The 21,502-nt window shown below is 50.4% G+C and overlaps 1 protein-coding gene across 2 annotated transcripts in view; it reads right to left on the bottom strand.

Moving 5' to 3' along the window:
• Positions 1–21,502, bottom strand: part of LOC110197030 (sodium channel protein type 5 subunit alpha-like) — a 188,873-nt gene that overhangs the window by 99,371 nt on the left and 68,000 nt on the right. For both annotated transcript variants that reach the window (XM_078152081.1, XM_078152080.1), the window contains 5 exons: positions 21,304–21,432; positions 11,661–11,752; positions 5,674–5,904; positions 2,533–2,596; positions 936–1,077 (listed from right to left, as the gene is read on the bottom strand). In XM_078152081.1, coding sequence (XP_078008207.1) covers positions 936–1,077; positions 2,533–2,596; positions 5,674–5,904; positions 11,661–11,752; positions 21,304–21,432 — 658 coding nt within the window. The remainder of the gene's footprint in view (positions 1–935; positions 1,078–2,532; positions 2,597–5,673; positions 5,905–11,660; positions 11,753–21,303; positions 21,433–21,502) is intronic.

Here is a 21,502-nt window from a genome sequence, read left to right as displayed (position 1 = left end):
TATCCCACAATGAAAGAAAGAGAATGTCTCTCCTCCATCTGCGGGGTAGAATATCCTCTATTCACTATACACTATCAGATACCTATAGGGGAGAATGCCACACACCTACAAGCAGGGAAGACCATCCCATACCCATAAGAAGACAATGTCTCACACAGGGAGGGAAGGATGTCCCACATTCCTATAGAAGGGAGACTCTCCCATCCCTAAGGGCAGACTGTCTTATAGAAGAAGCGGAAAATGTTCAGCATCCATGTAGAGGAAGAGTCACACCCAAAGGAAGAGAAAGATTTGTATGTCAATGGGGGGGAGTACGTGCTGCATTGATTGGAGGCGAGACTGTCCCATACCTAAGGGGAGAATGTGGGGAGAAAGTCCTGCACCCACCGGAGGGAGACTGTTCTAAACTCATACATAGGGGGATAGTGTCTTACTAAATATCCCTTAGCCAAAGGGGTAAATGTCTCACACCTGAAGGGGAGAATGGTGTTGACCCAAAAAGCATTGGGACTGGTTCCTTTAAATACTGACCGAGGCTGTGAGGCTTCTAACCAAATACACTTCACAGGTGGTCATGCCCCAAGATCACTGAGCTAAGAGCAGCTGCCCCACTTTGGGCCGAAACTTCGTGGGTCCAAGAGCAAGGGCTAAGCCAGGTTTATGGACAGGCTGCTTCATCCCCAGTTGGGACGCATCCTATCACTGGTGGGGCATCCCTGGTAACAGTGCCCCTGGAGAGGAGGCTTGGGGGAGTGGAATTCCAAATCCTGCTCTCAGGGGTCTGTTATCTGTGCGGGCCCCTGGGGGAGCCTGGGAATGGTCCAGTCGGGAGCCAGTGTGGCCTTACGGGCCTGACATGGAGCAGACTTGTGGGGAAAGGCCCTCAGCCCCCAGCATCCAGCAGCCAGAGCTCGTCTTCCAGGCAGGACACACACCTGCTGGTAGAGACGCTCCCAACAGTCTTGAGTCATCAGACGGAAGAGGGCAAGGAAGGCCCAGCCGAAAGAGTCAAAGCTGGTGTAGCCGTGGTCAGGGTTCTCACCGGCCTTCAGGCAGTGGTAACCCTCTGGACACGTCCTGTGAGCCAGACAAAGTGGAATTATCAAACGAGGCCTGCAGGGCAATCCTTTGGCCCTGTACCAGGCACAGCTACCTCCCTCCCCACGTCTGTCTGTTTAAACCGGCACATTGGACGTACCCGCGAGGCTAAAGAACCAGATCTGGAGTCAGGGAGGTCTGCCGCTGTGTGAGGTTGGGCAAGTCACAACCTCTCGGAGCCTCAGTTTCCTTATCTGTAAAGGGGGAGCTAATCCCACCTGGCTCACAGGGTTGTTGTAAGGCTCAAAGGAGATAATGCAGGTAACAGGCTTTCCAAACTTTAAAATGCTTTAGAAATGTTGGCTATCTAGAGCTCCTGGGAGGGATGTGGCATTGGTCAGTGGTGTGAGGAGCTTCTTCCCCTTCCCAGGCCTGGGAGGGGGGAAAACAGTCCCCAGCCTCCTCTAGCGGGTCCCCAGTCCAGCCCCACCCATTGCTCTTACTGCTTTCCTCTTGCTTCAATTTCATATCCCATGGAGGGGAAGGTATTATCCTCCCATCATGAAGGGAGAGTGTAGCCCCTGGGGGTGGAGGGGGGCATTTCTCACATCCATATGGAGGTGGCAGGTTACCCCTCATGAGTGGTCTTGAAGAGAAGGTTGGAGGACCACTTGTCAGGGATGCTTTGGAAGGGGCTCTCATGCAGGAATGGGCCAGAGGAAGGGGTATTGAGGTGCCTTCCAACTCTCAGATTTCACGATGGCAACAGGAGGTCTGGGGATGTGTGTGTGCGTGCCAGAAAACTGGCTTATTTAGTGAATCAGCTAATGCCTGGAAGAGACTAAAGGTCTAGGTGCATCCTTCTCATTTTACAGATGGGGAAACTGAGGCTCTGGTTCCTGCAAGGATTTGTTCCAGGTCACACAGATGCTTTTGCATCAGAGATGGGAAATGACCCAGTCTTGTCCTGGGGATTACAGACACCACTAGAGGGATCAGTTAATGTCAGCCAGGGATATGAGTCTGGGTCAGGAGGAAGCGAAAAGGCCTCCCCTGCTCATACCCGGTGAGCATTCTCATTCATAGCCCCAGATCCATGGGGGTCACGCTCCTAGACAGACTTCCAGAGAAGGGCAGGAACAAAACTAGTCTGTGTCTCCTCTGAAATTTCCATCAAGGGATCATACAGAGAGGTCTGGAAGGAACCTTGAGACTAAGTCAATGTCCCCCTCCCCTTTTACAACTAAGGAAACTGAGGCCCAGGGAGATAAAACGACTTGCCCAAGCTGGAATATAATCCCAGGGCCTTGGATGCCAGAGAGTTGGGGCTCTTTCCACGGGACCGCTCTCTGCCTGGTCATCACCCAGCCAGCTCAGGACAGTCCAGGGTGGTGCCAGAAACCCCCACAGATGAGGAAAAGGTGGCAGATCTAATCTGAAGCCAGGCAGCATAGCTAGTAAGAGGTGCCACCCCCAAGTGGGAGTACCACATACCCCGCATCTGAACTGTTCCCACACAGCAACACGTCTGAGGTTCCATTCTTCAGCAAATAGTTTTCTGCAAGAGAAAGGGGTGGGCTGTGAGGCTCAAAGCAACTTCCTAAGCATGTGGATTTTTCCATTTGGAACCTAACTAGTTGGCCCCGTACAGAGCCTTTCCTTCTCCAGGCTGAAGGCTCCCGGAGACCCTTCACAGCTCACCTTCCTAACTCTCCCAGAGCTCTGCCACTTCAATCAACCAACAAGTATTTGTTAAACCCCTACTGTGTGCTAGGAGGAATAAAAGTACAAAGGAGGAGACAATCCCTGCTCACAAGGCTTCCATTCAAATGGGAGCAAGGAGAAGGGCAAGCAAAGATACACGGACCCAGCACACAGTGAGTCAATCCAAAGCTGTACTAATCAGTTTATTACAAGGCAGCTGGGGAGGAGGGCCCATGCCAGCGGAGATCAGCAAAGGCGTAATCGTTTCTGTCTGTCCTCAGGGCATTCTCCATATAGACTCATCTCCCTTGGAATATGGTGCCCCAGTTTGGCTGCCAGGCAGCCAAACACCGAGCTTAGAAAGATGGTGTCCGGAGGTCCCCAGCCAATCGTGGCCATGCTTCTGCGGGGAGGAAGAGGACCACCGGGTACGGGGCAGGGTTCTGGACACTTCCTTCTTCCTCTTTCCCCCTTTTCAATCTTTCCTCCTGTCCTGGTTCCCTTTAGTCAACAGATGTCCTCAGACCTCCTCAATCCTTTTCTTGAAAAAAGACCCATGTCTTTCCTTAACTCTGCCATCTGCTTGAGCTACCATCTTAGGTCTCTGTCTTAGCTGGATTTTCATCCACATCATGGCTGCTAATGGTGGGTGTCCCCCAAGGCTCTGACCTGAACCCTCTTTTCTTCTCCCTTTTTGCTGTTTCACTTGGTGATCTTATCAGCTCCAGTGGATTCAGTTATCATCTCTGTGCGGATGATTCTCATATTGATTTATCCAGCCTTAGCCTCTCTGCTGACCTCCAAACTTGTGTCTCCAACTGCTAATTGGACGTCTCATACTAGATGTCCCATAGACATCTTAAACTCGCCATATCCAAAATGGAACTTGTTATCTTTTCCCTCAAACTCACCCCGCCTCTACCCTGCCTTCCCTATTACTGTAGAGGTCAACACCACACTGCCAGTCCTCAGGCTCACAACCTGGACTCCTCACTCTTTCCCACTCCTTGGATCCAAGCTATTGCCAAGGTCTGTAGATCTGATTTCCATAACACCTCTCAAACATATCCCCGTCTTTCCTCTGATGCTGTCCCCTGTTGGTACAGACGCTCACCACCTCACACTCAGACTATTACAGTAGCTACTGGTGGGTCTTCCCGCCTCAGGGCTCTCCCCTTTCCAAGCTGTCCTCCTTCCAGCCACCAAAGGGACTTTCCTAAAGCCCAGGTCTATATCACCCCCTTAGTCAACAAACCTCAGAGCCCACCTATCACTTATAGGAAAGGTGTCAAACAGGGGGCAAATAGGGCAGAAACACTCTGGAATGCTGCCAGACCAGATTAAAATATAATTGGGAAACAGGCATCAAAATAAGTAAAAATAGGATAAAACATAGATAGCATTACATTTTAAAATGAATTCAATATGTGGCCCATAAGGATCCTTACCTATGGATCAGTGGCCCTGGTTTGAGTTTGACACCAGTGGCCAACTACATAATCCTCTGTTTGGCATTCAAAGCTCTTCGTGACCTACCCTCTTCCCCTTCCAGTCCTCTTACAGCTTCTACTCCCCTGCCCCCATACTCTTCAGTCCAGTGACAGTGGCCTCCTGGCTGTTGCTCAAACAAGATTCCCCATCTCCCAACTCCAGGCATTTTCTCTGGCTGTCCCCCGGGCTTGGAATCCTTTCCTTCCTCCTCATCTCTGCCTCCCGGCTTCTCTGCTTCCTTCAAATCCAAGTTAAAATCCCCCCTTCTACAGGAAGCCTTTCCCAATCCCCCCAAGGCTGGTGCCTTCCCTCTGCTGCTTATCTGCAAGTTATCCTCTATATCAATCTTGTCTGTATGGTTATTTGCACATTGTCTCCCTCATTAGACAGTGAGCTCATTGGGAATGGAGACTGGGTTTTTTTGTTGTTGTTGTTGTTTTTGGACGGTCTTTGCATCTTATGTGACTGGCACATAGTAGGCGCTTAAGAAGTGTTTCTTGACTGCCTGACCCTCCCCCTTTACAGATGACCTTCCAGACTGAACAAGTCCCTGGCACTCACTGCCTCTGCCTTGTTCCCCTGGCCCCCTCCTCAGCCCTCAAGGAACTGGTCTCAGTCTCCATCCTCCTGGTTTTTCTGCAGCTCCTGGAGATTCTAGACCATTCAGAGCAGGAATCTGGCACAAGAAGGACCTCGGAAGTCATGCAGTCTAAGGAAGGGCACCTGCCCAGACTCACAGAGATCAATTAGGGGGCGAGGGAGCAGGGAGCAAGTGTTCATTATGCACCTACTAGGTGCCAGGCACTTTAAGAATATTATCTTCTTTAACTCTCACAACAATGCTGGGAGGTTGGTGCCATCATTTTCCTCTTTTACAGTTGAGGAAACTGAGGCAGAGATCAAGTGACTTGTCCAGAGTCACAAAACTAGTAAGTATCTGAGGCTGGATTTGAATTCAAGTCTTCTTAATTCCAGGCTCAGCACTCTCCACTGTGGAGAGAGTTTTACAACTTGATAGGCATTTTATTAAGGGCTCCCTATGGGCCTGTGCTCAGCCCTGGGAATACAAAGATGAAATATGAAGCAATCCCTAGTTTCAAGCACTTACAGAGGTATAAGGGGAAGAAGTGAGATTCAAACTCGGGTCCCCTGATTCTGCACACAGTGATCTTTCCATTCCATACTTCCTTCTTGTTCTCTGGGTTTTTTTGGGGGGAGGGGCAGCACTCTCTCACCTGGTCCTCCTTTGGCCTGACAGCTCTGTCTTGGTTGCCATTGTCGTTTTATCTTTCCCTCCCCTACTCTTCAAACAGACGTGACCCCCACTGGACCTTCTGTCCTTGTCTTGATGCCTCCTATTTTAAGGATGATACCTCTGCCAGCTCCCTTCCCCCAAAGCTGGAGCCCCAGCACCAGGGACACCGAGGGGGAGGCAGGTACCTGGGCTGCTGATGTATTCCTCCACCGACTCCCAGATCTGGCCATTGGACACTATGGTACCATTGGTCCCGTTCAGGATGTCAAAGTTCCGGACACACTTGTTCCGCAAATTGCCCATGAAGAGCTGCAGCCCTATGAGGGCAAAGACACTCAGACAGAACACAGTGAGGACCATCACATCCGCGAGCTTCTTTACTGACTGGATCAGGGCCCCCACGATGGTCTTCAGGCCTGGGGAGAGAAGATCAGGGGGTCAGAGGCTAGCCAGAGGGCATGAGTCTATCTGCTATGGGGGCTCAGAGCTGGGTGACATCTTGTCTTTCTTGGAGAGAATCCTGGTCGGGCCTAAAAGAGCTTGGAATGTGCTTGGGGGGTAGGAACACCCCAACAATCTAAGTGGGAACTTTCCGGACCTGGGGATGTGGGAATTAAGGATATACTCACCCTGCAGGGCTAAGGGGAACCGAACTTAGGTCCTAGGCCATGAGGAATACCCTTGGGCCCTGCTAGCTGGGCTAGGCTGGGGTGGGGATGGGCAAGACCTAGTTCAAGGTCAAGCTCAAACCCTACTTTGCCCAGATGGCTGAAATCAATGTACGTTCTGGCCTTTGTTTCTGCCTAAATTTCCAGGGAAACAGGTGCATGCGTGGGCATTAGGCTGGGATTGAGGGGGGCTGGAACTGTCCAGCCCAGGGCGAACATGGGCTTGGACTTCACTCATGAGAATGGCAAATCCCTCTCTCTAGGTCGTTTTGGGTGGAAAAAAACATACAAACAAAAACACTCAAAAAAAAAACTCATCCTGAGTCCCCACTGCCAAATAATTGTGGGTCCCTACAACAGCCAACAGATGAGTGGTGAAGAACACTGGAGGGTGTCACAAAGGAACACACATTCAGAAACTTGTGCTGAGCCCTAGACAGGTCAGGAAGAGGGAGGGAGCAGGGCACTGAAAACTTTGTTTGCCCTTTTCAAGGTGGTTGACCTTGATCTTAGGGCACGGTATTCTTCAAGAAGGAAATGGACATGGTGGGGAACCCCGACTGAATCCTGGGACATTAAAATGGCACTCCTTCTATGCTTCTCCCCTGAGCCCTCTCATGCTCATGTGCAGCTCTGAGTGGGCTTACCATCCCAGGGACACTGATAGGTGCCCCCAAATGTAGCAGCAGCAGGACAGGGCTGCCTTACCTTGGAGAGGGCTCTCCACCTCCCTCCCAACCTTTCCCTCTCCCCTTTCTCTTTATCTTCTCTCTCCTTTCCCTTCTCTGTCTCTCTTATCCCTCCCTCTTTTTCTCTCTCTGTCTCTTTCTGTTTCCATGTCTATCTGTCTCTCTTTCCTCCCTCTTGCCTCACTAAATTTGGCTATACCACAGAGAGAGGTCTCTTTGAAGATGGGCCCTGGGGATGGAGATGCTCCTGACTGCCCTAGAAATTCATCCTGACATCCCTGGAGGGAAGGAGACAGTTGTCATAGGGTGGCAGGGGGAAGGGTTCATCAGGTATATCACAGAGCACCTTTATTGGAATGAACTTGGCTTCAAGCCCCAACCTCACTGGTGGAAGGAGCTGGGCCAGGGAGGGGAGGGGAAGGTGGAAAAGAGGGAGGAAGAAGAGAAGGAAGAGGAGGAAAGGAAGAGGAAGAGGGACATAGAAGAAGGGAACATGTCATAGCTCCCCCCCACCAAGTTCCCACATGAGATTCCCCTCAATTTATCCCTTAGGGATTTCCCATTTAGTAAAAGACAAGCAAAAATCTGTGAATGCATTCAATCTGGCCCATGGTACTAAGGTTATTCTTCTAAGAAAAAGCCAGGCTGAGAATTCTCGACTCATTGTTTCCCACAGATGGTGTATGAATTTCTGCCCTACCTTGCCCAGGCTTGGGAGGCCTCACTCTGGCCCCAGCTGCCCATTAGCACCTCTGGCTCCCACAGATCAAGGAAGGAAGAGAAGCTGGGCTCCCCGAGTTCACCCACACCTCTGATTAAAAGCTATCCATCCTTAGGCTGGTTAATCTATGAAAACCCCCACGGTGGCTGGTGTCAGATAGGGATCCAAACAGAAGTCAGGAAGCAGAGAAGGCAGGCACACCAAACAGTGGGAAACAAAACTCTCCCTGTGAGCACACCTCTGGCTGTGAGAGAAAGTGAGGAGACGCCCTAGGCATCCTGCAGGAGAAAGAAGCCTTCCCTGGAGATGTCGGCAACCACCTAAGGGAGCAGACACGGCCCGGGGGCTCGCGGCCTGCGGTCATGAGGCACTTTGGGGGAAGACCATCCCAGGAGAGGGGCCGGCAAACCAAGGCTCCAGGTTTTCCCCTAGGGTCTCTTGGGCAATCTCTCTTCCCTGCCCACATGGATCCACAGCCCTCCTGGCCTCAAGGGCCTGTTACGGATAGAGGAGACGTTTGCAGGGGGCACACAGCCAGCCCAAGAGGACAGAAGTGTGAGGTGCGAGGTCCAGGGTCCAGGCCCATCCGTCCAAAGCCAGAAGAGAACTGGGAGGTCCGTCATCTGGGCCAGACTCCTCGTTGCCCAGATTTCAAGGAAAGGCCCAGAAAGCTGAGTGATTTTACCCAGTCATACAGGAAAAAATGGGCCGAATTGGGATTCTGAGATTCTAAGACTCAAACTTTTCCTCCCGTGTGCCATCTTTTCGTGCTAAAGTATGACAAAAGTGTGCTTTGATTTCAGTTATCAGGGAAATCTCTACTACAGCTACCTATATCCACACAGATACATATCTGTATTATATATGTAAATACCTATCTATTGACATCATCTATTGTCTATCTGCCTATTCATCTGTCCGTCTATCTATCTGTTTGTCTGTCGTCTATCATCTCCTGAATTATACGGTCTTCATAATCTATTATCATACTTTGCCCGGAAAGAGCCCTAGAGAAGGAAATTAACTTTTATGTTCCTTGATTTTTCATTAGTCTAGGGAACTCCCAGTGAGAAGTTCTCTCTGGCAATGCAGATCGGCACCTGCTCTGAAATGTCTAGACTTAGGGAGCTGAGCTCAGAGCCAGCTTCCCTCTCTATGACACCCTACTGGCTCTTGTCGTATTTGCACCCCATCCCCAGCTAAATGTTTCTCGTATATTTTAAAGAGACTGTCTTTACATCTGAAGGAAGTTTCTGGAATAAGACCACAGGCTTCTTCCTCGGAAGATCCAGAAGTGGTCCAGGAATCCACTAAACGTATTCCTGTCCCTGAGATTGTAGCCAAGCCATGAAATGAGAGGAAGGGAAGGGCAACTGGAAACGCCTCTCTCTGTGTTCCTTGGACCCCTCATTAAGTCACAGACCTGGAGGCATGTCACAATGGCAGGATCTCAAGAGCCAGACAGGAATCTGCTCTATAGAACACCTAACCAGGGGTCATCCACCTTTTCCTTGAAGATCTGCAGTGACAGGAAACTCAGTGCTTCTCAAGGCAGTTCATGCCACCTTTGAGCCGTTCTGATTGTTAGGAAGTTTCCTGACATAGAGCCCAAATCTTCCCTTCTGCTCCTTCTTCCTGCTGGAAGTCTCATCCCCTGGAGCCAAGAGCACACCCTAATCGCTTTTCCACAACCTATTTCTTCTTACTCAAGACAACCATCTTGTCCCTCCTAATTTTTCTTGCCTCCAGGCCAAACATCCCTGGTTGGTCCTTGCACAAGTTGGTTTCGAGCCGGCTTCAAGCTGGCTGCCCTTGCCTGGCCCCATTCCAGTTTGTCAATGTGCTTCCTAAATGGCACGACCCTAAAAATGAGGTCTGCCCAGTTTGGAGGCTAGAGGCTTGAGTCAGGATCCCTGAGACCTTGACAGGCTAAAAGGATGGACCAAAATGGAGCCAGGTGTGAATGGCCTAATCCCAGCTCCAAATGCCAAGTCTTGCGCCCAGGGTTGGAAGCTGCACAAGCTCAGGAAGGGGCAGCCATGTGAGGCTGGCTGATGGTGATGGAGAGCAGCCTTGCCTCCAGGCAGTGCCATCTTGAGTCCTGGAGGCCAGGAAAGCTCATGAGGCTTTTGGCAACCTCCATGGAGCCACAGATGAGAGGTGGTCTAGTGACACTCTCCTTCAACCCAGGTTTGAGCAACTGGGTTGAGCCTCAGTTTCTCTATCTGTGAGATAAGGATAAGTAAAACTTTCATTCCCTGTGAGAAAACACTCAGTAACCTATAAAGCACTGTCCAAATGTGAACTACTTAGAAAAAATCCTGGCCTTAGCATTCAGGGACCTGGGTTCAAATCCCCGGCATGATACTTGCTACCTCTGTGAGCTTGGGTAATCACTTCTTTTCTGTGAGCTTTGGTTGCCTCATTTTTAAATGAGTGGATGAAAGGCAGTTGGCTGGTGTACTGGCTAGAGAGCTGGACTGGGCATCAGGAAGAACTGAGTTTGGAGGGCTTGGGTTTGAATCCTGCCTCAAACACTTAAAGGCTGTGTGACCTTGGCCAAGTCAACCTCTCTGTAGGGCAGGTTCTCCTCTATCAAATGAAAGACCTGGACTTGAGGATTTCCAGGGCCCCACTGAGCTTCGAATGCATGAAGGGACCCCAGGATCCCTTCTGGCTCTCGTTTATTCTCCTGTGATCTTCAGGATGGTTGTGCCAGCCGCAGAGCAGGTCAGCCTGAAGATGACCCTGCCGCTTGTCCCAACATTTCAGGCCTTGACACGTTCCCCCATGTTTCGGCAGAACACATGTCCCTGGAACAAAGGCCCGGACATGTATCCTTAAACGTCTAACCCCCTTAAATGGCTGTGCTGTCATGCCTGGAAATCAAAACCTCCTCCTCTCCACTCCCACTGTAAGGGACTTGAGCCCTGATGTGACTGTTGGAAATGGAACCAAGATCACCAGTGACTTTTATCAAGAATATCTGGGCCATTTCCCCCCTCCACAGCCCCCTGAACAGCCTGGCACTCACTATGAGAGCCCAGAGGCATCTCCCTGCTTTGTGGGGCCCTTCTGACAGTAATCATTTCATTCTCTGCCCGGCCGCGGGGCTGTGTCACAGATCTGATTGTGGTCCAGCGTGAGCAGGTAAGAGATCTCCTCCCCCAAGCCCTCCAGTGCTGACAAAGAGGAGGGGGACTTCCCCCCTTTCCTGGAATGGCCTCCTGTGCAGAGGGGATTTGCAAAGGGTCATTGCCAACATCTGCCGAGGAGCACGGCCCGCTGAAGCCGCCATGCATGGATTGCTACATCTTCTACCTTGCCATGCAGGTTACATCTGTTAAACACCAAGGCTGAAGGAGACCTGTCCAAAGATTACACTATCGATTAAAAAAAAAAATCTGTGGGTCAGGGTGGTGGGAGGGGGTCCCAGAGGCTTTTATTGCCAGCCTGGGTGGGGGTGGGGGGAGTTGGGGGAGCAAAAAGGTAGCTGATCTGCAGGCTAAGCCTGGAGAAGCTAAAAGCTGTCTTAATGTTGGAACAATGTCATAAAACCGGCTTCCCAAGATTGTTTCTGCTGGAGTGATGTCTGGGTTTGGCTGTCAAATACAAATGCTTTGAGATGAAGCTTTGAGCTTAAAGCTGTTTGGAGGCTGGAACAAGAGGCTCAGGCTGATTAATATGATCGATAATGATAATAATAATAATAATAATAATAATAATAATAATAATAATAATAATAATAATACAACAACAGCAATAACAATAACAGATTTGGAAATAATTGAGATGCCTGTAAATTGGTTGTGCTGCCTTTTAAGAGGACTTTGCAGGAGGGACTCCTTCTCCCCACACACACTGAGTGGGTTTGAAAGAGCTTCTGGAGAGAGTGATGGAGTGGGGAGAGGAGGGAGCCAGGCCTGCAGACCACACAGACTTGGGGGGGGGTGTATTCTAGGACAGGAGTATCCTCTAGTGTGATCCATTCCCAGAGAGCTTGGCAGCCTTTGGGCTGATGCCAGGGAATGGAGCAAGGGGAGTCTAGGGGGGGCATCTGTCAGTCCAGCCTTGATGTTTGACCTGGTTTTCACCTGAAATGACCGATATAGTTTTCAGGGCCCGGAGGACTCGGAAGGTTCGTAAGGCTGAGACATTGCCCAGGTCCACAAATTCAGTGGTGTATCTGTAATAAGGGAAAGGCACACACAAGACAGTGACGAGACGCCAGCAGAGGACAACATGGAGGGGACGAGGGACAAAGGGACAGAGAGAAAGTCACTTGGAGGTGTGAGCTGCGAGAAGGGGAGAGTCCGGGGCCTTACCTGGGATAACTGAAATAGTTTTTAGAGCTCTCAGGACTCTGAAAGTTCGAAGAGCCGACAAATTCCCTAGTTTTATATTTTCTGATACATACCTGCAGAATCAAACCACAGTTATTGGGAATTAAAAAAGAGAGAGCACACCCTCCCCTCCCAACCCCCACCCCAATACCCGGGAGCTCTCCCTGGGATACTCTTGGGAAGGGAAGCCCAAGGGGCTTTTTAGGGAACTAGGCAACAGGCCCCCATGTCTTCTTGGCCACTGTAGGGACACCAGTGATGCCAGAGAGATGTAACCATCTGGTCAGCCAGAGTCTCCTACGGCTTAGGCATCAGAGGCATCAGAAATAAATGGGAGGAGGGATGCAGTGGCAACTCAGAAGGGCTCTGTGGGATGTAGGTCCCATGCCCTGGCCCACACAGGAAAGAGTAACCTCCCCCACACCTGCTCCCCAATCCTTTGTCCTGAAAAAAAAATGGTAGAGGAAGCATATTTCATCAGTAGAGGGAAATACCAGGGAGGAAATTCATTCCACAGGCACAGATCAGCACCTGCTCTGTAATGAATGGTCGCAGAGTTGCCTGGGTTACTAAAAAGAGAAGTGAATTGTCCAGGTTGAGTTGTCAGAAGCAGATTTTGAATTCAGGTCTTCCTGGTTCTCTAGCCATTCCTTTCCTCTCAAATATCTTAGATGGGATACTTTCTTATTATTATTCAACATCTGATGCTTAGCACTTGTATGACCATGGGTAAGGGACTTTCCCTCTCTTGGCCTCAGTTTTCTCATTGGTAAAATGGGTTTGATCTTGATGGCCCCTGAGGCTGCTTCCATCTCCACCTCTATGCCTTTGACCCTTAGACCTTCTATTGTTTTCCATTTCTGCCCTAGGCTCCTGCTGTTCAACTAATGGTCTCGTCCTGCATTTCACTCTGTAGGGGCAGAGGCAATGTAAATGGAGAGAAGTCTGGCCACTCGAGGTTATGAAATGCTGTCCAGAAGGATTTCACAGACCCTGAGAGTTTTAGTAACCTTCCTAACCTTTTCTGACCCAAACAAGGATCCCCAAATGGGCAAGGCAATCACCTCTCACTCCCAACAGAAAGATGGTGGGCAAGGCCTGAGAACAGTCTGACACTTAATATTCCCATTTTTCCAGTGAGTTACAGCATGATACGGGGGATAGAATGCTGCATTTGGACTCAAAGAACCTGGATTCAAGTCACGCCTTTGGTATGTGGGTGCCCTTGCACAGCATGGACGGCTTCTGAGGACCCGTCCAACTCTGGACCCCTTGGGGACTTATGTCTAGATGGTGGTTTCTTAACCTGGGGTCTGAGGATTTCATGCACATATTATATCATTGTTTTCTTTTGTAATCCCATGTATTTTATTTTATACATTCAAAATTATTATTCTGAGAAGGGTTTGTGGACTTCTCCGGAATATCTAGGGGCCCAGCCCACACAAAAGGTGAAGAATCCTTAGGGATGATCTCTAAGCCCTTCTAGCTTTGAACCTGTACTTCTGTGTGATCCCATGATTTGGGTACCACTGGCTGAAGACCCCCATGATGTATGGGTGTCAAATGATTAAACAGGAGAGAGACAGAAAGCTTATCCCACTGGGTCATTTCCCTGGAACATGGTAGGCAACTTATTGTTAAATTTAGTGGTGGAGTCATGAGCATAAAAATAGGGGCCCCCCTTCCCCACCCCTCCAGAAAAGAGATCAGAAAAGCTGGAAGTCAGAGAGAGAACTAGCTAGGCTTCCTTCCCAAAACCCAGTCTCAGTGGTTTCCAAGGGGGCCTTTGGGTCATTGTCTCTCTTCTTCTCACTGCCCTGCCTTGTTCCCCCTCTGCCGTGACCTCCTGGAGGACGAATCACTGGCTCTGGGACCAACCCAAGGCCTGTTCCAGACTAGTGCTGGTGGGTCCAGGTAGGAGACGCCTGACTCAAAGGTCTACAACATGACCCGGACCCTTCCTTGTGAACCTAGTAAATCACTTGGGGTCCCCAGAGCAGCAAAGGAGGGGAGACACGTTAGGAAGATGGGATTGGGGGGGGAGGAGCACCAGGACGTATGATGTGCTGGGCCTCCGAGCCCAGGCAGTGTCTCACTGCTGATATTGGCACAGACATAGTGAGCCACACCCAGAGTGTGCCTTGTTTTTTTAATTTGTAGCCCTAGAACTTAGCACAGTGCTTGGCACATGGCAGGTACCTAATAAATGCTGTTCATTTGTTCATTCATTCATTTATTCCTTCATCCCAATGTTTCCCATGTCCTCTATCTTTCACATAGCTCTCAGGCTGGTGTCATTAATGAGCAGATCTTGCTACATCATTCTGTGACTCAGAAAACTGCAGGGGTCTCTCTTGCCTACCTGAAAGGGATTTCAGAAGCCACTGAGTTCAACCCTTTCATTTAACAGATGTCCAAGGGAAGTTAGGTGACTTCCCCTAGGTCACTAAGTTAAGCATCAAAGGCAGGATTTGAGCTTGTCCAATCCCTTTATTCTATAGATGGGAGCACTGAGGCAGGCTGCACAACTTTCTGCAGGTCTCATGAGTAGGGAGCAGTAGAGCTGGGCAGTGAAGCCTGGCCGTCTGATGGCCAATTCGGTCCTCTTTCCTGCCATCTTATCCTACAGTCTCCTGGATTTAGAGAATGAACAAATCTCTGTCTCAAATAAGGACCTAACCTGGGGTCAGCTGACACAATTCAATTTAATTCAACAAACATTCTCCATACACCTACTATGTGCAAGGCCCTGAGCTGAGTGCTGGGGAGACACAGATTGGGAAAAAGTGACAATCCCTTCCTTCAAATAACTATAACCAAATGGAACCTGAGCAAAGGCCAAAGAAGCTCTCCCCCCAAGGCTGAAGGCTCCCTCCCAGAAGCCCCCCTCTAAGGACATTGGGGCAGAACCTCTGGGCATTCCACCCCCTTGAGCAGAGGAAAGCCGCCTGTGTCCAGCTGGACATCGGCAGGGGTAGGTTGTGGATGCCCCTTTGTTTTACATGTGTAAACTGAGGCCCAGGGAAGCTAAGCTGTCCAAGGCTACGAAAGCAGGACGAGGGTGTCGGGTCTGAGTGAGGATCATCTTCATGGGGGGAGGACAAGGCTCTGGGTCAGCCAGCCAATTAGCTTTCATTAGGTGTTTCCTATGTACTTGCTCTGGCCTGAGTGCTGGGGCTATAAAGGAAGGCAGAAATAGGCTCTGCCCTCAAGGAACTTGGCTCCCCTGGCAGGGGCACAGAAGGCTCCTGATCTCAGAGACAGCTGGCAAGGGCAGGGTATGGTCTGTGTGAGGGTTCCTGCCTAAGAGAGGGAGGGAGAGAGGGAGAAACTGGAGGGGGGAAGAAAGGGGGGGAGGAGAGAGAGAGAGAGGAGAGAGAGAGAGAGAGAGAGAAGAGAGAGAGAGACAGAGAGAGAGACAGAGAGAGAGAGAGACAGAGAGAGACAGAGAGAGAAAAGGAGCAGAGAAACGGGTAGGGTAAGGGAAGGGAGGGATGGAGAAGAGAGACAGGGAGAGAGAGGGAGGGTGGGAGAGAGAGAGAAAGAGAAAGAAAAGGACAGAAAGGGAGAGAAAGATGGAAGAGGAAGAGAAAGAGAGAGAAGAAAGGAGAGAGGAGAGAGGGAGAGAAGGGGGGGAGAGAGAAAGGGAAAGGGAGGGAGGGGGAGGGAGGGAAAGAGGGAGAGAAAGAGAGAGAGAGAGAGGGAGAGAGAGACAGGGAGGGAGGAGAGAAACTGGGGTAGGGTAAGGGAAGGGAAGGATGGAGAAAAGAGACAGGGAGGGAGAGAAAGAAAGAGAGAAGGAGAAAAAAAGGATAGAGAAGAGAAAGGGAGAGAAAGATGGAGGAAGAGAAAGCAAGAGAAGAAAGGAAAGACAGAGGAGAGGGAGAGAAAGAATGGGTGAGAGGGAGGGAGAGAGGGAGATGGAGAGAGAGAGAGAGAGAGAGAGACAGAGGGAGGGAGGGTGTTTGGGGGAGTGATTGTACACCCAGTGGGTTCACACCAGGGTCCATCTGTTTGTCAAAGAAGGGCCCAAGTGGCTGAGCACACCTTGGGGATCCTCTCTCTGGAGGGACCCTCTCGCAGCTCTGGGTTTTGACTAAAGACTCTGAGGTCTTGTAGAGTCTGTGACCCCAGGAGAGCTGAGGCCTGGCCCAGGGCAGCCTTGTGGGCTGTGCGCCCCACCCCCAGCCTTCAGGATGAGGGATGCCCTTTAACCTTCCCCAGTTCTTGGCCAGGTGAGAGGGGCTGGGTGCCTGTGCGTGTGGGGAAATTCTCTTGCCGGGATTGTGACGTGGGATGGGGGGCCCTGGAGCCTGGACGCCCCTCGTCCTCTGTGGCCCACGTGCTTTCCTCTGTGGGGCACGCTTCTGGGGGCTGTGCACAGGCCTTGGCTGGACGGCCGGAGCCGTGCTCAGGCAGCCGCTGCTGCTCCACTTGGGGTCGGGGAGAGAAAGGGAGTTTTAATGTGTGTAATTCCTGTCGCACTAATGAATTCCTCATTAAAAACTATTCATTTTCTATTACTCCAGCTGCAGCTTGGCTCTAAGCATGCATTTGAAAACAGGACTTTTGTGATTGCAAAGAAAAGAGAAGAAAGGGAAGCGGCCCGGCAGCTCGCCCCCACACCCACCCAGAACACAATGACATCCTGCGGGCTCTGCTGCTACAGGGTCTGCTGCCGCGGGATGCAGGGGCCACACAGGGCGCCCGCTCAAAGGGGACGTTCGGGGCCTCTTGTTTGGGGGGACGTGCCCCCCCTCCCCCTCCATTTCTTCCTCCCCGAGGTTCCCTCCACGGCTGGTTTCCATAACAACTCCCCAAGTGATGAGGGAGGCTGGAACACAGCCGTGAAGGTCCCCAAATTGGAGGTGTTGCTATAGGGAAGGCTGGTGTGCTCTCTCTCGCTCTCTCTCTCTCCCCCTCCCCCTGTCTCTCTCTCTCTTTCTCCACCTTCCCTCCTTCCCCTTCCTCCCTCTCTCTTGTCTCTCTGTGTCTCTCTGTCTCTGTCTCTTCTCCCTCTCTTTCTCTCATCTCTGTCTCTCTCCCCCTACCACCTCCCTCTCTCTCATCTCTCTGTCTCTGTCTCACTCTCTCTCTTCCTTTCTCTCCCATCCATTCTGCCTGCCTCAGGCTTCTCTGAGTGGGGCAGGGGCTTCCCTCTCCTCCCTGGGAGAAGCTAGCAGGAGGGTGAGGAGCAGGAGGGCCCAGCCTAGTTCCCTGAGCTCCCACCAGGCTCCCAAAATGGAGCTGAGCATTGTGGGGCATGGGAGAAAGAAAGCATGGCTAATCCTTGGAGCTAGCCACACTCTTCTCAGCCCACTCCTGATTTCCAGCTAGGAGCAGAGGATCTGGGGAAGCGTTGCTGGGCTGTGTGGAGCAGTGGGCAGGGCTTAGGATCCCTAGGAGTCTCATCCCCACCTTCCACTAGCTTGCTGTGAGACCTTGGCTTTGGCTTTCTCATCTGTCTATCAGTCAGTCTACAAACATTTATTAAGTGTTTATTACGTGTACCAGATGCTGTGTTAGGCTGGGGATGCAGAGAGGCAAAGTATGGGTGGCTGAATCAGACCAGGCCCTTCTAGCTGACATTTAGAACACAAAGAACAAAGATGTCTCTGAACTGTGATGGTCACCGTGGAATGGGAGGCGAGAGGGCCAGCTCACCATGGAGCTGGCCTTCGGACCCACTGGCTCCTGGAAGGATGTTTGTGCATGCGTGTACACGTGTGTTCCTGCATGTTTGTGCATGTGTGGGCTCATGTGTGTTTGCGTAGGTTTCTATGTGCAGGTGTGTTTGTAGGCCGATGGTTTTGTATGTGTACGTATGTTGCATGTGTATGTGTGTGCATTGTGAATGTTTGTTTTGCACATGTATATGTGTACATATGTGTGTTTGTATATGTGTATGCCTGTGCTTGCGTATGTATGCACACACTGTATTTAAGTGTGCACACGTGTTTGTAGGGCTGTGTTTAGTTGTGCATGCATGTAGTGTACATGTTTTGCTGGGCTGCATAGGTTTATGTATTGTGTGATGCACACATGCACATGCTTGCACATGTTTTGTGTTTGTGTATGTATGTGTGTACATACTATAGTTGTGTGTGCACGTGCGTGCTTGTTTATTTTGCTATGTAGATTTGTGTATGTCTATGTATGTGTGTGCATGTATGTATGTGCCTATTATAGTTCTGCACGTGTTTGTGTATGTTTGTTTGTATATGGGGGGGCAATTCTCATAAACACCACCTTCTCCCAACTGTCCTAAAAATTCCTTGGGGTAAAGGGTCAGCTGTCTCCTCCTTCTGTCTTCCCCCTTGACCAGAGCTGACACAGCAGTCATTACCAATTAGGGTTTAATGAAATTAATTTCATTAAATTCATTTCACAGAACTGCAGAATTTTCACTCTAGAAAGGGACCTAAGAAGTTGCCGAGCCAGCATCTTCCTAGAACAACAGAAGCTTAAGGTTGGAAGTGGTCTTGGAAGGCCTTCTAGTGCAAATGTCTAATTTATGAGGAAGAGACTGAGGTTCAGAGAAGGGACATAACTGACAGGTGTGCACAAGTGGTGGATCTCATCAGCAGAGGGTGTTCACACTGGGGAGGTGCCTGTACTGATGAAATTAGAGGGTGAGGGAAGGAAAGAAGGAGGGATGGAGGAACAAAGTGGGGAAGGAAAAAGAAAGGAAGGAAGGAGGGAGGGAGGGAGAGAGAGTAAGAGAGGGAAGGTGGGAAGGGGAATAGGGAGGGAGGGAAGGAAGGAAGAAGGGAAAAAAGGAAAGAGGAAAGAGGAAGGAAAGAAAGAAGGAAAAGAAAACAGAGAAGCTATCTAGTCTGTCCGATTCCCACCACCCCTGCCCTTAATAGGACATAGGAGAAAACTGAGGCAGCCAAGAGGACAGTGATCTGCCCAAAGCCACAAAGGAAGCAAGCGGAAGAGGCAGCATTTGTATCGAACCCCCTCACTCCATGTCCAAGGCACTGTCTGCTCTCCATTCTGCCAGCCTGGGGCTAGAGGAGTCAAGGAGGAGGCTCTGGGGGAGGTGAGAGCTGAGCTTGGTCGGGTGGAGGTGGGGGAAGAAGCCTGCAGACAGGATAGAATGTTCTCAGCATAGCCCACAATAGAGTCAGAGTGGCAGAGGATCCTAATGGACATGTGATAGACTAGAAATCAAAAAGACCCAGGTTCCTATTATACTTTGAGCACTGATTAACTATGTGACACTCTGAGCCAAGTCATATAGCCCCCATTTTACAGATGAGGAAACTGAGGCTCAGGTTAAGCTACTTATTCATGGTAGATCCTTTGACAGCAATAGTGACCATGTAATAATCTTTCTGAGCCCTCCCTTCTCTCTGTCTCTCTCCCTTTCTCACACACACACACACACACACACACACACACACACACACACACACACCCACACACCCACATTGAGCTTTATAAACTTTACAGCAAATCAATGACAGTTGTGATCACTCTTGGTAAAGGGGTACAGCAGGGACAGCTTCCTGGCTAAAGGGCAGTGTGTCTGGGTGGGGAGGTGAATGGGGAAATAACGTTGGAAAATCAGACTCTTGAAAAAGTCGAGAGAAGCGCCCCCTTCTCAAGGACTCGCCGCGGCAGGCCGGAGCTGCTGGCGGTCAGGGCCCACGGGGGAGGCAAGTGCTCTGGAGCCCGCCCCTGTGGGTCTGAGTGTGGAGTCTACTGCTTATTAGCGGAGTGACTATGGGCAGATCCTTGTTCCCTCTGTGCCTCAGCTTTTTGATCTGCAAAGTGGGGATACAAATCTTTGTACTACCCCCACCTCCCAGAGGCACTGCTGGGGTCAGCTGACAGAATGTACAAGGCACTTATGACCATAATGCGTCTGGCATATAGGAGGCGCTCAGTAAATGCTAGTTGATGAAGTTCTCTACTTCTATGTTTTAATGAATCATTCTGTCATGGCCCAGAGCAGTCACCTCTGAGAATGGGTACAGTGCATAGGATGCTGGAAGTCAAGAAGACTTGAATTCGAATCCTGCTTTGGACATCTGGCAGCTATTAAGGGCAAGTTGCTTCGTCCCTCTGGACCTCAGTTTCCTCATCTGGGGATCACGACATCTGCAGCACCACTTCATGGGTGGAGGTGCAGCTGGAATGAGGTCCTCTCGCAAAGCGCTTTGCAAACTACAGAGCAGTCTAGAAATGCGCCTGCAATTGTCATTTGTCCATTTCGTGATCATTGCGTGAATCGTTATTGGGATTAATAATCACTGTTGCGGCTTGTCTGTGCTCCTGGCCCTCACCCAGGATGTGGGCAGGGACATGACCCAGACCCAGACCCAGACCCAGGAAACAGGCAAGAAGGAGGTGATGGGCGGCCTGGAAAGGGAGACCTTTGAGAAGGCTGTGCGTGGGCATTTTAAGGAAACCCTGGGAAGACTACCCAGGCAAACATGAGCACGCGTGCCTCCCAGAAAGGTGACCGTCCATGCTATCCATTTTGCAGCTACAAATAACGTTACTAAGGAAGTCTGGCCCCCTACTCTGCCGGCCTCATAATTCCATTAGGATCAATAGAAAATGATGCTCAGCATCTGTGATATTCTGAGTCCTGGGCGGCTTGGCCAAGGCCAGCCGCCATGTCTTGAAGAATGTTATTCTCTTGCCCTCATAGGTGGAACCTCCTGGAGGGAGCAGGGATCCTCCCGCTTTGGGTATTTGGGTTTGAGATGGGGGTGTTACAGACAGAGGATCCACCAAGGAGCTAGTCCCAGCTCTGCCAGGGAATGGTTCTGTGACCTGAGGCAAATCGCTTCACTTTCACAGGATTCAGTTTCCACATATTAAAGTCAGGCTGTTAAGCCCTGCCTGATCCATCCTGCTTCCCCTACAGATGCCAACCAAAATGGTGGATACTTTGGAAAGCTTAAAGAGACATCCCCATAGAAAGTACTGATTGAGTGGGATAATTTATGTAAAGTGTTTCGCAAATCTTAAAGCGCTATATAAATGCTAGTTATTATTGCAATTCTGTGTGTGGATGACATAAGGTATGTGGGCATGTGTTTCTTGGAGGGATTTCCGTTTTGTTTCTTGGCTTATAACCTGATTTCACGTCTTTGGGAACACATGGCAGCTATGATGTACAGAATTCTCCCCTGCTCAACCCGTGTTCCCTACCCCATGATGCCCTTGTGAGGCCACCTGGTCCACTTCTGGGGTCAGGACCATGCCTTGGTGCTCAGGATGGTTGAATGCCTTATTCTAAGGCCGGGGACAGAGGTCCTAGCAGAATGGCAGAGGGGCTTGTGGCCCCTCAAGGGAGTCTAAGAGACAGGGATGTGGAGGGCTTCCTGTTTGACCTGGCCTCAGCCAAAGGGCAAGAGTTGAGGGTACTTACGCCATGACAATCACGCTGAAATCTAACCAGTTCCATGGGTCTCGGAGAAAGGTGAACGCATTTAGACAAAATCCTCGCGCCAATATTTTTACCAATGACTCAAAGGTATAAATAGCAGTGAAAGTGTACCTGGAAGAGAAAGGAAGAAGGGTTATAGCATACGTGGAAAATGGGGGAAGTGTACATTTGGGACATTGTC

Source organism: Phascolarctos cinereus, unplaced genomic scaffold, assembly GCF_003287225.1.
Source record: "Phascolarctos cinereus isolate Bilbo 61053 unplaced genomic scaffold, phaCin_HiC Scaffold_4;HRSCAF=312, whole genome shotgun sequence".
Lineage (NCBI taxonomy): Eukaryota > Metazoa > Chordata > Mammalia > Diprotodontia > Phascolarctidae > Phascolarctos > Phascolarctos cinereus.
Note: the sequence above shows the minus strand (reverse complement) of the source record. Positions and strands in the feature narration are given on the sequence as shown.